Genomic DNA, 16,124 nt, shown 5'->3' on the forward strand with positions numbered 1-16,124 from the left:
TGGTATGAGGAGTTCGAGTAGTCTAAAGTGGTCGGCTGGCAAGCAAAGTACCCTGGTTTAAATCTCGGAGCCTTGATATATTTTTCTCGACTCTGAGAAACTCTAAGTTTTGCTTTAAGTAATAAACGAAGAATGAAGAAAAGAAACTTGTAGAAATAATTGTTATATAGTTCTCTTAAAGAATGATGATTTATATTTCACGGTATTTTTTATTAGCGCCGTCTAAAATGTTTCTTGCTCGGCAACTTTTCCGTTTTCCATCCGAGCGTTTAAAAGACTGCATCCCAAGTGCATCATAAAGTTCTAGTTAAGGGAGAAGCGGTACAAAGTACGAGGGGGATGCTCGTAGCGGAACCGCCGCTTGACCCCTCTTCGTCCTCCTATGCCGAGCATCCCTTTCTACCTCCCCCGGTTTTGCGGTGGCGGCCCCCGCGCGCTCTTCTGGCAGGCCCGGTAATAAACTTCTTTTGTTTTCGAACACCCTCGTCTATTGTCGCACATTCTTTGCTTTCGCTTCTTACTCGTCAACGACAAAGCGGGAGACCCAGACGTGCCCGACAATTGAGCTCGGTTGTTTCAATCGGCGGCAGCCGACTGAGATCAGCCAAACCGAGGACCAGAAACATTCACCTCGATTCGTGGCTATCCCAACATGGGTACACTACCGATTGTTTGAACGTGAAAATTTAAAACTGCTGCACAAGCTGATTCCTTCATTCCTCTAAAAACTTGAAAAAATTAAGTAAAAATTAACTGTTTTAGTTTTTACATTAAGATATTAATTCTTAATTATTCAATTCGTGGACTAATTCTCTTCACGAGTTTTTAAGAGATTTCCCCTATTTTTCCTAGAGCATAATTTTTTATACTATATATAATTATGCTCTAGGATAAATAATGTAAATATAATGCGTTCCAAGAAGAGGAAAGTCCCGTTGCTAAAATCGGTTATTGCATGCATCACGGGACATTGGTTATATTTGTCTACAAAAAAAGATGTGTGCACGGTTGGAACACGGAGATGCATTTAGGGATGAAAATGGGAACTACCCCAAGTTATAAATAGTCCCTTTAATAAGTAAACATGATAAGTATGGCGTTTTAACATGAGATAGAAATAACTTTATATACAGACGTACGATAGAGTAATGTACAACAATTTTTATACAGTCGTGATTTGCATTCTTGATGAATGGAGTCAATCGAGACCTTGTAAATTTCTAGAAAAAGGAGCAAAATGTCCAAAAGAGCGCCATCAAAACCGCTCTTACAATCATAATTTTTCTCTAATAAATAGATAGGCACTACTCAACCGAATGGCACAGATAAACTCCGGAGTAGTCCAATATAAATATAATTAAGTATAACGTCTGCGATAAATTATACGTCTAAATTGATTGCATTCTTCGTATTACGTCTCTTGGAACTTAAGTAAACTGTGATGTACAACATGTGATGTGCGCGATGCGTGAAAAACAGTGTTGTCTTTACGCCCATGTATGTATTACGTTGTAGTTTTGAGGACAGTTGTAAAAAGGACAAATTAGCTAACTATTCGGTGCGGCAAATGGAATGTTTCCACGTGGACCATATTGTGTTCCCCTACGAGGTAATCACAAAGAATATCCGCAAGTTTTCTTTTTCTTTAATATTATCCTACGTTTAATATCAACGTGTAATATCAACGAGATTGGCGAGCCGAGTTGCAGGCTCGCAATTACGCAATTGAAATCGATATTATACTTTTTGGCCACTAGATCACTTCCAATAGTTGCACACACCCGGAAAAGCTCCGTCTATCACGCCAACTATGGACTTTGCTCAGCGTGCTTTCTGTTTGAGAGTATTACAATTTTTATTGCATTTGGCAGATATGGGAAATTTCTCTTAGTGTACGTAAAAAAGGATCTACTAAATGATCTAACGAGGGTATGTTCGAAGAGAGAGCTACAACTTGCATATCCCGTTAGCTTAAATTTTCTGATGAAATATTGTGAAATTAATTTTTCTAAAAAGCCTAAGGTACTATCTCTTATTTTTTAAGGGAATTTATATTCATTTCTCATGCATTTTCACATTACGTACACGAACGTTTCGAGAGTATTTCATTTTAAATTTGCGATATTTTTAACACACTTCCGTTTGGAAGTAATCCAAATAGAGAGAAATCAACAGGTTGGAACTTTTCCGTCGTGTGCATCCTTAAACGTATATAAATCGTCGATATATGAAAGCGTACGACTTTCGTTTTGTTCCCTGTCGAAAACTATAGGCGCGACGGGTGTCCGTTGCAATGGCGTACGTGTGCACTTTGCACTGCTCAGAGGAATGTTTAAAAAATAAACGACATCCAGTAATATCTCCATAAGCTTAGCGATTGATCATCTCATTAACCCATTGAGCTCAAATAAAGCTGCTACTGCGTTTTAAGCTTAACTAGAGCGTGACCGACTGTCACACGTTTGATTTCAGTACTTCTTCAATATTTTATGAAATATAGAAAATATAAAGTATGAAATATAAAATATAGAAATATTTACATCTAGCGAGCTGGACTGGATTTTAACGTTTCAACACTTTATATTTTGCCTCGAAAATGATAGTGATGAAATAAAAATCTGTAAAGAGAATGAGAATCTGATCTATCAAACATATTAAGTACATTAAGTATAAGCATTATAATTAGTATGTGGAAAATCACTGGAACTTTAAGATAAGAAACAAAGTGAAATTTTTTCTCTGAGAAATAATCGAGAACATTTAACATTACAAAAGTTGCGATATCTATCAAATACATGATTGGTCGTATTGTGAAATGAAATATGTCCTCTTAATTTTCAAATATTTTGTCGCAGAGATAGGAGTGAAGATAGATATCAAGAGCCCAATGGGTGTCAAAGACACAAATATCTTAACCCTTCCGCTACGTACGATGCACATATACTTCGTGCAAAAGTAGCTTCTCTCTTGCCGTACATTGTGAGGTGATCAAAGTCAACATATATACGTAAGAATCCCGTCTCGAAATCGCTTTGCGATTGTTAAATATCTTTATGACAAGAACTTGAATTGTATGTGGACAACTTTACAAAAATTATTTAGCATGTTGACTCTCACGCTGATTCATTTGGCTTTTCAAGAATCTTACTAATATTCTAACCATAAGTACGTATCTTGTATGGAAAACTACTGTTGCACTCGCGACCATCTTCTCGATCTCGGTCATCTTCGTCGTTGTATAATATCGTGTCGTACACACGACGAGCGCGTTTTGGTTGGAGCGCGCCGCAGCGAAAGGGTCAAATATATATATTTTTTTTAAATCTTGGACAGTTTGCACGAGTATTTTCTTAATATCGTAGATCTCTAAACTACCCAGAAGAAGTGTGTATCCCTATTGAAGATCAGTAATGAAGTCGACGTAACTTCTAATCCCGTGAGTTGTCTCGATTACGGTCGGGCCGCTCCTGCACCATTGCGTTCGGACATCAGTCCGTCCTGTTCCTCCATCAAGACTTCGTTTTGCTTTTACTCTTCACTCTCGGCGATACCGAGTACAGTTTCCTGAAGACCGTCACTAAATTGTTCTGTGGATACAGAGTCTCCACGATGCCTTCCAGTAGTACGTACAGCAGTCTCCTGTTTAGCACGGGCCGCTGGAACAGCTCGAACACCCTCAGCAGTCCGCGCCTCGTCGTCTCGCTGCCTAGGATATGTTTCAATTCGTCCGAGAGACACGAAAGTAAGGCTATCTTAGCTGCCACTCGCGTTCTGTTCTTCATTTCCGTGTCGCGCGGCGGTTTACTTTCCGCTTTCACGCCATTCGGCCAGAAGCTGTTCCTGTGAAAATTACATTCAATTCATTGCAACGAAATTGCAACTATGTACAAACTTCAGATTTGATTTTTGAAACGTATTGAAACAATTTTAACGACAGATTTGTTGTCAATTCTACGAATATTGCATTTAATGCGTCGATGGTAGCTGCTTACTTAAACAAACGTAAATATCCCGCAACTTTCGACGGACTGGTCAAAACCGACACGTATTCTACTATCCTCCTATTTACTATGTCTCCGAACATCGTACGAATGATTTGCCGCAGCAGCGTTATGATTCGACGTCTCAGCCATTGATTCCGCACTTTCAGGTCAAAGATTTCGTCCATTAACAGCAGCATGATACGCAATGGAATATTGTCATCAGTCTGGAAACGCAAAACGGGCGATTAATTGATTAACTTGATTTTCATAATTTTCCAAACGAAGTTGCGATACACCTCGACGTACCTCTGTATCGAGACTGGCACCAACTTTGGTATTTTCGTAAAATATGGTCGTTTTCTTGGGATTGCCAAAGAATTTGCTCAGATTGTCCATTACGCCGTCCACCGTACTCAACATATTGTCCGGCATCGTTTTCACCGCCTGCGTAACGCTCTTCATGGACGTCTTCAGGGGATTCATCAAGGTGTCTATCTGTAAATTGACGTCAGATATAATGTTATTTTTCCGATATACAATGCAGAGATTTGAAAAAGGCTGTAAAAATTGTTATTAAAATTTAATATAATTAATCGTTTCATATTTAAATGAATAAACAGATTGCAATCGTGTTTTGATCGATCGAACTTACCGTTCTCGATATTTGGCCACCGGTGACGCCTTTATCGTAATCCCCTTGCTCCAAGAAGGCCAACAACAGATTCTGCAGTCCCATGTGACCGTCCATAATCGCGGGCTTTGTTAGTTGGCACAGCCAGACGTTCAGCATCACCATCCGTTTCTCCAACACGGTGCGCTCCATGTTGTGGAACGTCTTCTTCGCCGGGAACGGTATCTTCGCCAGATCGAAATACTTATCTTTGATCTTCTGGTGCAGATCGTAGAAGTCGGAGTATCGTCTGTAGATGTGCCACTTCTCCTTATAGCCCGAGTCGTAGTTCTTCGTAACCGCTACGGCGTATATGCCGTACGTTTTTCCGCGATCGTCTCTGACGATGCCAGTCTCTATGATAATGGCGGTGATCTCGAAACGGCCCTGTTGCAGCTTTTAATCGCGTTCTGATCGTAATTGTTCTCATCCAACTTGACGAACTGTTCGGCGCTTGTTGCCTCCGCGTCGAACGCAATGTCCTTCCTATCACCGAGCTGATCGATTTCCGCGGTGAATCCCTTGGATGCGTTTTTCATGGCCCTAAGATCACTCGTACCCGCATCAACCTCGTCGGACGGTCTGCTCTCGCTAGCCTCGCCCATGCTTGTTAGACTCGTCGAGGAACTTGATTTTTTAGCAACCTCCTTCGCGGATTTAGTATCGTTATTCTTGCACGTATTCTCGGACAACTCCTCGAGGGTGTCCAGTTCGTTGTTCGTGCTGGACAAGCTTATGCTGTCCAAGGACTTTGCGTCGTCTTCGGACACGGGATCCTTCAAGAGATCTAGTTCGGCGAGCAGCTTGACATAGGCCAGCGATCTCTTGAAGCCTGGCAGGAACCTGTCCTCGCTCTGCAGCTTCTCGTAGCAGCAATTTCGCAGCTCATCGAACCACGTCTCCTTGACCGATTCCGTTCTCGTCCTTGCTAGTAAACTTCTTACCAGCGCGTCGTCTAGCTGCAGCCTGGGCGATGCTTTGTCGCTCAGGTATTGTTGATAGATCTTCGTCGCCGCCTCCTTGAGATTGTCCAGATCCGCGTTCTTACGTCTGGTACCGATCATGCTCGCGCCGGACTGAGCGCTCTGAATCTTCTGAAGTTCTATGTCCGATATCTGTTGCTCAGCTGAAACTCTCCATCCGTACACGTTCAGGTAGAAGAACAAGTACGCCTCCGCGTTTATGGAGGTCATATAGTCGATGAAGTAACTGAGCGTGATATTATTCTTCAGCAATTCGTCTAACGGTAAGTTGACCAGCTTCTGGCCCGGTATGAGCAGCCTATTCCATTCCTGCTGGGCACCGATCCCGTCTGCCTCCGTCTCTAAACCCTCCTGCATGCCGATGATCCGCGTCTCTAGGATTTTCTTCACGTAAAGTAGACTGTTCAGCTGCTGCTTCACCGACAGATCGTCCTCTCCACCTGAATCCTTGGAGCGTAGATGCGCTATTTCCTTGCAGACTATATTCTTCGTCGCCACTAATTCATCTAAGTTATCCGTTATTCTAATTACTGTTAGAAAGATATCACTTGGTAAACCACCATCCTTAGTACACTGAAATGAAAAAAAATAACGTTACAATTCAGTACAATAAGATATAAGAATTTTTCAGTAAGCTCAAAAAAGCTCTTTACTAAACTTATTGCGAAGATTTTCAATCAAAACTCGTTGCATCAAGATATTTATAAAGATTTCGTTGTACTTACCAGCCATATACATGCCTGATTAATGTAATCAGGATCGGAGAACAGATCTAACAACGGTCTGATTATAACGTTCACTAACAACTCCCTTAACATAAATCTCGTAGTTAAACAATCGAAGTCCGACTTGGGTAGCACCAGGTACAGGAGGATCTCTGATATCTCGCCCAGGAACTCCAACTCCTGAGTGTCGTTCGTGCACACCAGGTCCCTGCATATCAGATTGTTCTCCATTTGCACCTCGAGGTCGAAAAATATCTTCTCGAGCGACTCGTCCTCCTTCTCATCGCCAGACGACTCGATTGGCTCGGTGAGCGACGACAAGTTGGGTATGTAAAATTTCGACTGCGAGTACCAGGATACATCGGTTTCGCTTTTGTTCCTGCGATGGGTGGGCGTTTTCTTCGGCGTCCCGCCCGACGTGCTCGAGCTGGCGCTACCCTTCTGAATTCTGGTGGACCGTAATTGCTTCATCCGTGCGGTTGCTTGCCGATACAGCCTGACGTGCGAAGCTGCATCGTCAACGAGCCGTGTGGTCAAGTAGGGTATCCAATCGACGCTCTTGACCCTGTTTTATACATCAGCATTGAATAGTAAAAGGTTTTTTTTTAATCAATACTAAGCAATTTCTTATGAGTTGTATTTAGCACAAATGGTATTTAATGCTTCGGAATGCTTTAATATTTCGAGGCTAAACTGATTATCTCAGAGAAATAAATTGATTTTATTACCATTTTTCTTAAGACTGTTTAAGAACTTTAAGAGTGGCGTTATTATACGTACTGATTGGCGACATTGATGGCGATTTTTTGAGCAGTGTCCCGAACAGAATAAATAAATTCCTCATCATCCGTAATAGCGCTATACCATGGCTCTACGTAGTCCCTGATTAAAAAATCCAATATTTCCTGAAAGCAGCAACCGACAGATTAGATATTTTTCATTTAATCGTTGCAACCGGACAATATTGTTTGTTTTAAATATTGGGTATGTACTTGCAGGGATTCATCAATGATACGACTACCAGTTATCCTCTTATCTAACGTAAATGTCATCTTCTCTGTAGATAGATCTAGTATATACTGTAAATAGAATGTATGGAATATTATTTGCTGAATGTATGAATAATAATTATTATGAGATCTCGGCTCACCTGCCGGAACTTTTCAGTCTTCTTAGTTAAGTCTTCTCTTTCAGACTTAATTACATCGTCGAGATTTGGAGAGTACGTCCTATATACACAGACCAACGTCCTGCAACAGAATGTATTTTTTTTCCTTAATGCGTGCCTCACTGATTTTTAATATCCGTTCAGCTTTATTTAACTATCCCCTTGCATTGCACATTTTATGTCAGATTGTAACTTTTATATACATACGTAAGCTACGTTTCCTTTCTACCTTACCCTAGAATTAATGCAAGCAAGCAGATGAGGAGTTTAATGATCGTTTCTATGCCGAGGATGTAAACAAGCAGAGACGCGGCAGCTCCGAGAACGCCATACCATAGAACGTTCATCTGGAAAGATAACAATCTATGATCAGTCGTTAAAAAAAATGTCAATACTGGTGCACGGAAGTTCGCATGATCGCACCAATATGCATTGTAATTATAATATTTCGAAAGACGCGGAGTCGTGCGTAGATAATGCGGCAGAAATGTACTGTTAAGACTTTTCCATGTGACTGCGGTGTCTTATCAGCACCTCCTCGTGTACGCCTATCAAATAGTAGCGTTTATCACTCGAAACGGGGAAAATAGGCAGCAGGAGGATAAAGAAAGATAGAGAGAAATACAAATGAACTTAACAAGGAGTTTGCAAAAGCAGATAATGCTAGAATAGAACTCTGTTTAATCTTCATAAGAATTCATACTTCGCGTATATTTAGAATAGCAATGGAACGCTAAGCTTAGTTTACTTTAAATGTAAATTAACACGTGCTAACAATGGCGCGCGCAATATGCTGGTTAAAATAAAAGTAATAAAATATTGAATTTAAGCAACAATCGAGTCTGCGTGTCGAAACCGTCAAAACAAAAAGCTGACGAAAGCAGATCTTTGTTTATTAGTAGCTGAAACGAACTGATGATGCTGGCGATAAAAATAACCAAGTATTAGTAAATCACAGATTAGTTATAACAAACCACGTTTGTAGCAAGAATGGCAAGGTGGATCTGCAGTTGCGTTTTAGCAACAATTTGTATTCCGTGTATCAACTGCAACAAAGTGTAAACTAAACATTGGTTTTTATGACGCGATAATTATTCTGTTGATTAATTGTTTTTTGAGGCTTTTGTAGTTAAATATAACATACTGATAAGCGTGATTTTTAACTATTTATAAATAAACATTATAATCAGCGCGCGCGCGTTTAATGACGGTTATCAGTTCGCTATACTCACATACGCTATTTCATCCGAGACTCTACATTTGCGCGCAATTTATTATGAACATCAAGCCGCAAATTTTCTGCAACTGAAGGACGAACGCGACCGATGAAAAATGATAAATTGCATTCTTTCACAAAACAAAGAGAAAGAAAGGAAAGAAGAAAAAAAAGGAAAACTGTGCAAGCAGCGGAATGAGCGCGATAAGGCTTATCTAGATGAGAGATTGATAACAACTGGGCAAATGATTCATTACGGGTGCGTGCTCAAGATGTTTCTCTCGAGACGTGGCACTTGAGATACAAAGGCTAAAGTGTACAACTCTCAAGATACAAATCTACGCGATAATATCTTCCACGAGGTGCGATCTTCGTCTCTTCGCGGATAGCGGATGGTAGAGCTATGGAGCGAGGATACGCGCGCGAAGCCAGAGCCAGATGCCTCGTGGCAAGGACGAAAGATCACTCGTGCGAAACGCAGGTGACTCCTTCCTGGCTTGTCCCGCTCGTTCTGACCCGTCGCGTCGTGACAAACGCGTGTGACTTTCACCTCGGCTCCCCGTCTTCCTCGCCGCCAGTTTGTACACCGTCACACACGCGGGCTCTCGTTTTCGGACGGAAATCGATCGTGCCTCCTCATTCGCTATTCTCGGTTGCCGGCGACGATTGTCCAGACTCCGGAGCCGCCGATGCGCGACTGACACTATCGTACATATTCCTCCCCTATCCCCGCTGCCCATTCTAACCGCGTCGCGCCGCACCGCGCCCTCCTCCTCCTCCTCCTGCTCCTCATGCAAATAACAATACACAAAACTGTCACATACTGACGTGTTGATACGCGCGTGAGCGACGTGAGCGCGTGCTCGTTACACGTCACGCGCTACCCCGAGAACGCGCGAGAGACGAACGGGAGACTCGACGACGCGTGGACGGGAAACGTGGGTCCCGCGACCCACCGCAGACGCGTGAGTAAAAACGATGCGTTTACAGGGAACGGAACCGCTTTTACGCACCTTTGGTGGTTGCTCGGCGGACCGGTTGTCGTCGCACGTTCGCATTCAACGCGCATATTGCGGATCGCGCGACGGTGATGACACTCGGCGGGCTGGTCAACTGTGCGACGCTTTATTTACGTCCCCGTGGACGTTGCGGCTTGCTGCGCTGAGTGGCACGTCGGACGACATCATGTCTTCGGGTCCCGCACGATTCTGCGTGCTCGCGCACCGACATCGCCGTTCCCGTCGTCCTCCTCCTCGGTCGGTAAGTCGGTCGGTCCGGAGGAGCGCTATCTGTCGGCGGACGCGGCAAGCCGGCAACACGCTGTCTCGATTCGATTGCTAACAGCAGCGAATTGTGTGAAATTTATAACACTTTTATTCCTTGGTCGATAACGATACGCGCGAAGCGTGCAGTAGTTTTCTATACTGTCGCCAGAGGGACGCAAGGATCACTGATTCCGACGGTAGAAGGAATTGCTGCAATGTACGAAGCATCTAGAGAATATTTCGGATGGAAAACGTTTTACACGAGACATGTGGAAGAAAATTTATAAAATTCTCATTTAATCAGTGTGATTAGATCGCTCAAGTGGAAAAGCATCGATGTGTCAGCGTGGATCATGTTTGCGGCGCATGCGCCGCGCTTTATAATATGCGCCATGTTGAAATTTCAGTTTTTCCGCGCATCGCGTTCTATGTTAATTGTTTTGTACTTTTCGCGAGTTTTATCCGTTTCAAAGTGATTTGAGCGTGTAATGATGAACGGTACGGAATTCGGCGGCGGACGATCAACAATGGGCGTTATTAGCGCGCGCGATTATGAGTGATTTAATCGAGAACCAGTGCTTATAATTTCGCGCAGTCCGCGGAACATCGTTTTGCGCGTTAGTGTTTCGCGCGTCTCGTCGAGTTACGGTGCTACCGCTCCGCGTTGTTTTGCAGTTTTGTTCGCGTTAAGTGCTTCCGCATGCAACGATGCAATAGACAATGAACAATCGACGACATGATGCCCGGATGATCCCGTATCATCAATGTAAGTACTTTTACTCGTCAGTGTTAGCACTTTTACTCGAATCCGTTCATGACTTTTGATCGCACAAAATGGCGCTTTGGCTTCCAGGCCGAAAGCGTCTTTTTATATGCATTATGCGTTATTTGACGTATGTAATGTAATATAAATGTAATGACGCAAATGGAAATTTGATACTCATAGAATTGTTATATTGGGAACTGATTATTATGCGTATGCATTATATTAACATATTATTGCCTGGAAAATTATTATGTAATGGTCTTTTTGCTGTCAATGTGCTAATGATTGAATATGGATTTTGCACTTAATAACTTGCATATAATAACTATCATTATTATAAATATATTATTATTATTATATCGGCATTTTACTTGGCTCAATTGATAGTCTGATTGAAGTGCAAAATCCATATAAATAATAATAAATAAATATTATACATATAATAATCAAATAAATAAATAATAATAATAATAAAAATAAATAAGCAACTAAATAATAATCGAATCTCTCGAAGCGAATAATAAAATAATTCTTTCTTTTTTTTCTATCGTAACATTCGAAATTAAAGTTTATGAGAAAGGATAATTTGTATATTACATTTAATAATTTTATAAAATAATTTTCATAATTTGTGCGATGTGAATAATAAGATAAGATGTTATGCAAAATTTTACCTCTTTCACACGAGCAACAAAGTTGTCGCAATTTCTCACATATCGAAAACAGATAAAATTTTACAGTAATTCTTGATACATGTGGTGGCTCAGAATTTGTCCGAGCCCTTATATGGGCATTTTTCGTACGAGAAGTTTTAAGAAATAATTGTATGGGTCTCGTCGAGATCTACGAAAAAATTTCTATTGATAAATTTCTAGTGATTTCCACTGATTCTTTATTACGTGACAAAGGTGTTGCTCCAACGTGTTCGCAAAAAGAGGAAAAAAGTAATTTACTGCTTAATGATTGAAAGATAACCCACCGCAATGTCTCAATTTTCAGCGGATATAGAGTTACATGCCATAGAGCCATTGCGCGTTTTGTTTTTTTTCTCTTTTTTTCACGATACTTACACGGTAGTTACATGATGTAACGAGCGAACTTCACCGGTCAGGCGAAGCCGGTATGCGAGCGGCCGTGCCTCCGAAGCTGGAATTTAAAGGTAGTCTGTCGTTTGAGCGGGGATAATTAAATGTCTATTGGAAATTCGTCGGCCAACGGTCTGACCGTCGAGAGGTGATTGAACTACTCCAACTACTTGCTTCTTCCTCTCTCTCTCCCTCTGTCTGTCTGTCTTTGCTTCTCTCCCTTGCTCGTTATCCAGAGTCACAGGTGTCTGGAAGCGGCAGCTCCATTCTATCATGATGTGGTCGAAGTGCTTCTCGGATTATTCCGAGGCTCATCGTCGTGTACTTAATTAATCACATGGCGTCATTGATATCCACAGCGGAATTCCGCTTTTTCCGCCTAGCGCGAAACGTGAGTCTGCTTCTGATCTGCGTTTGTCATCGGTGATGGGAACGAGTCGGTGTGCATCCGATCGCGCCTTCTGCAACCGATCTCAAGACTCATTTCCGGAAGGAGATGGTTTCATGACTTAATTGTAGATAGTATCAACTTTTTTACATCAGCTAAGCATACGGAATACAGAGCACACAGTAGAGAATAGATAAATATGTGTATTGATTAGGGATTTTATTTTGATCTACGAGAAATGAGGTTCGGAGGTAGAATGAGATAGGAAGGATAAAAATTGTGCAAGACTCAGATAATGGAACGTCGAAACTGACGTGATAGATTTCCTCGACAATCAAGAGAGAAACGTTAATCTCGAGGCTCGAACGTTAATCAGTTTTACGAAGAATATTAAAATCGCGGAGAGTAATGTAGTGCAGAATTGAATTATTTATTTGCTCGTGGTAACATTAACATTTTCGACTGATCATTTATTACTGAACGTTCGCAGTTCGGGATTTCTCTACGTCGATAAGGTTGAATAGTAGCGAACAGTCGACAGGGAAAAATCGTGACAACCCATGGGATGGTAAGTTCTTTTCAATCTTTCGACAGATCTAAGGCCGGGGCCTCCAACACCAAAAGATTCAAGCTCAGAAAGTTCGCCCTTAGTGCTCGTAAGCGACGTTTCGCAAGCGGGGGATGACACGCTCGCGCAGGATGTGTATTGCTGAGATTTTCTTCATATGTATACAAAATGTTTCAAGCGTGACGCATGCTATCTCTCTGATAAAGATTCTCTGAATTGCGAATGCTAAAAATCCTGCTTTATTTAACGTAGTTTAATCTGCAATGTCTGTCTCATAGAATGAGATTAAATAATAAAAACAATATATAAAATTCAAAGTATTTTTTGAAGTATATATTAAACCATATTTAAATCAAATGCATTGAAAGGGTATTATATTTACAACCTTTTCATTCAATATATTTATGTATTTATTTTCTTCAGTACGTTTATTTTATGCTCATGCGTTTCATTCGGATGGTTATAGCTAGTGACAACATACGCATTAAGAATTAAATAAATAATATCATAATATCCATTTGTATCTCTAAATTTATATAAATGCGTTAAAATAAAAATTTTCTCATGATAAATTTTATGTGACATGAAAGAGATACATGAAAGTGATATGTGCAAGTTATGTATAGAATCCAACTATACGATAGAAAGCTCCTTTTTCCACAAAAAATTGATTACATCGTATATCCGAATTGTCCGTTTATAATTTGGATCGTCGATAAAATATCGTGCGCAATCGCATTGTATTATTATCAATTATTTGTGACTCACGTTAAAATCGACATATCGATTATTGAACCTTTCTTCTCTTTTACTTACAATTTCCGATATCTTTACGATGAGTAGGATGTCCACTTTGGAGCTTTTCCAATTTCTTTGAAAAACAATTTCCAAAGTTACTGTCGTGCAATGCTTGATGGATACATGGAGTATCATAGACGCATTCATTACTCATTATAGATACTGGAGATCGAATTACGAAAAATGTCATTTTTCACAATATCGAATCAGCAGCTTTGAAATTATAAGCGACTTATGAAGCTTACATGAATAAAGTTTGGAAAGTAAATCCGTAACAAAGTCCTAATATTTTATTATAACTATTATATAAATAATTTTTAACGGTGTTTTAATTGGAAATGTGTGTGCTTCAATTTTAATCAAAGATTGAATAAAATCATAATATATTGAGAATTCACGAAGAAAAATGCGGTGTAATCAAGATTTCGCATATATGGATCATAAAATAGAATGAAACGAATGTTTCTCAAGCATTTATTTATACAGGTTGAAATAAATATCGCTATTCAAACATACACGTTTGTACATATGGAAAATGGTGATTTGCGCAAATGGTAAAATACACTTCCGTCGAGTAGAATGAATTAAAAAAAAGTGCAATTGTATAATAGCAATTGATGCTTCACCTACTTTTGCTAACGAAAATCGACTCTGTATTCATCAGAGAATTCGCGTTCGCGAGAAATCACGAGAAACGAGATGGTACAGTAATACGATGAGAGATTGTTAAAGATTACATGGACGAAACTATCCGGCAGTTATTTTTATAAAATTAAATCATATCATATACAGGGTGAGGCACCTAAAACAGGCCACCTGAATACCTCGGCTGTTATTGGTGATAGAAAAAAATGTGTCAGACCAAACTTGCATGGTTTCGAGGGACACATAATTTGTTCTGAATAATTTTTTATTAGGTGGACGCGTAGAGGTCATATGAAGGTCAACTTCGTTTTTTTAAATAGTATATGCTTTTTTACGTAATCTAGTAGAGCGTTTAAAGATGCGCACATTGATCTACGGGTTAAAATCATTCAAGGTCACTGAAGGCCAACTGTAAGGGAAAATAATTTACTTTATATTGCCTAGAGTTCTCTGCTATTAAAAATACTGTAAACTCAGAAATGAAAAAGTTCTAGACCTTAGAAATTTTTTCTTTTTCCGCGAAGTTCTGAGTTGTTGTTATCATTATTTTTTATATTGCCTAGAGTTCCCTGCTATTGAAAATACCGTAAATTCAGAAATGAAAAAGTTCTAGCCCTTAGAAATTTTTTCTTTTCCGAGAAGTTCTGAGTTGTTGATCTCTATATTTTTTATATTGCCTAGAGTTCTCCGCTATTGAAAATACCGTAAACTCAGAAATGAAAAAGTTCTAGCACTTAGAAATTTTAGCCTTCAGTGACCTTGAATGATTTTGACCCGTAGATCAATGTGCGCATCTTCAAACGCTCTACTAGATGGTACGTAAAAAAACATATCATACCATTTAAAAAAACGAGGTTGACCTTCATATGACCTCTACGCGTCCACCTAATAAAAAATTATTCAGAACAAATTATGTGTCCCTCGAAACCATGCAAGTTTGGTCTGACACATTTTTTTCTATCACCAATAACAGCCGAGATATTCAGGTGGCCTGTTTTAGGTGCCTCACCCTGTATGTTGCGAGAAAGTATCATATATGAGTAGTATATTAATATTTTCCAACTAATAATTTCTCTTTAATATAAAGGGAAAAAACAGGGGAAAAGGTGAATTTCTCTTTAACACGTGAACGACTTTCGAGAAATGATAATAAACGATTGCGTGGGCGTTCCAGTGCAATAAAAGGACCGCGAGTTTAATAAAAGGTTTTGCCTGCGTAAAATCCTTTTATCCTCGATGTCCTGTATAGAATTACGTTGACATTGTGCCTATGTTTTTGTATGCCGTGCACCAGAATAAGATATCGTGGTTTTTCCGGGCAAATATGTATTTCGCTGTGCGACAGTGGTAGCGTCCGGGTCGCTGGGGCGCCTGGCAGCAAGGGGTGCGATCATTCGGGCTCGCACGGCTGGCATCGCCGACGCTCGGCCCCCGTACCGAGGGCGAGAGAACGGCGGCCTCGTCGTCGGTACCCTCACGTCACTGCGCCCGCGTCCGCCCGTACGCGCGCCTCTACCCCTGTCGGTTCCGCGTCACGCTGGTTCACTCACCCTTATCCCGCTCCTCGTGGAGAGATCGAACACGCGGATCCACGGTGTGACGGTCGATCGATGACGAATAGATCCCAAAGATTGCGGGAGCGATTCGTTGTGCCGTGGTGGCGAGAGATAGAAGGGTGCTGATCTATCGGGTACATTGATATCGCGCGAACAATGCGACCAGCTCGTTTGATTGCACCGTCGAGATAGGTAACGATGGTCCTGTGATCGTGATTGGACCGCGACGTTGACTGACGATGTGGGCAAGAAGGTAGACGCGCTCGGTAGATCTCGTTGAAACGTCGGAGAATCGTCAAAGGAAGGCG

The 16,124-nt window shown here is 40.9% G+C and overlaps 2 protein-coding genes across 2 annotated transcripts in view; one reads left to right on the forward strand and one right to left on the reverse strand.

Moving 5' to 3' along the window:
* Positions 1-1,056: 1,056 nt before the first annotated feature.
* Positions 1,057-9,949, reverse strand: LOC105278843 (sorting nexin-13). The gene is given in 11 exon segments (XM_026968810.1): positions 1,057-3,840; positions 3,993-4,207; positions 4,290-4,478; positions 4,636-5,054; positions 5,057-6,209; positions 6,362-6,926; positions 7,142-7,266; positions 7,354-7,440; positions 7,512-7,611; positions 7,764-7,876; positions 9,759-9,949. Coding segments are annotated over 11 exon segments (3,342 nt in total). The 5' UTR covers positions 9,804-9,949; the 3' UTR covers positions 1,057-3,509.
* Positions 9,950-10,079: 130 nt separating this feature from the next.
* Positions 10,080-16,124, forward strand: part of LOC105278832 (alkaline phosphatase) — a 181,486-nt gene continuing 175,441 nt past the window's right edge. Inside the window, exon 1 of the mRNA XM_011338232.3 lies at positions 10,080-10,776. The gene's annotated coding sequence lies outside the window, so the exon portion shown is untranslated. The remainder of the gene's footprint in view (positions 10,777-16,124) is intronic.

The sequence above is a fragment of the Ooceraea biroi genome, chromosome 4 (genome assembly GCF_003672135.1).
Source record: "Ooceraea biroi isolate clonal line C1 chromosome 4, Obir_v5.4, whole genome shotgun sequence".
NCBI classification, from domain to species: domain Eukaryota; kingdom Metazoa; phylum Arthropoda; class Insecta; order Hymenoptera; family Formicidae; genus Ooceraea; species Ooceraea biroi.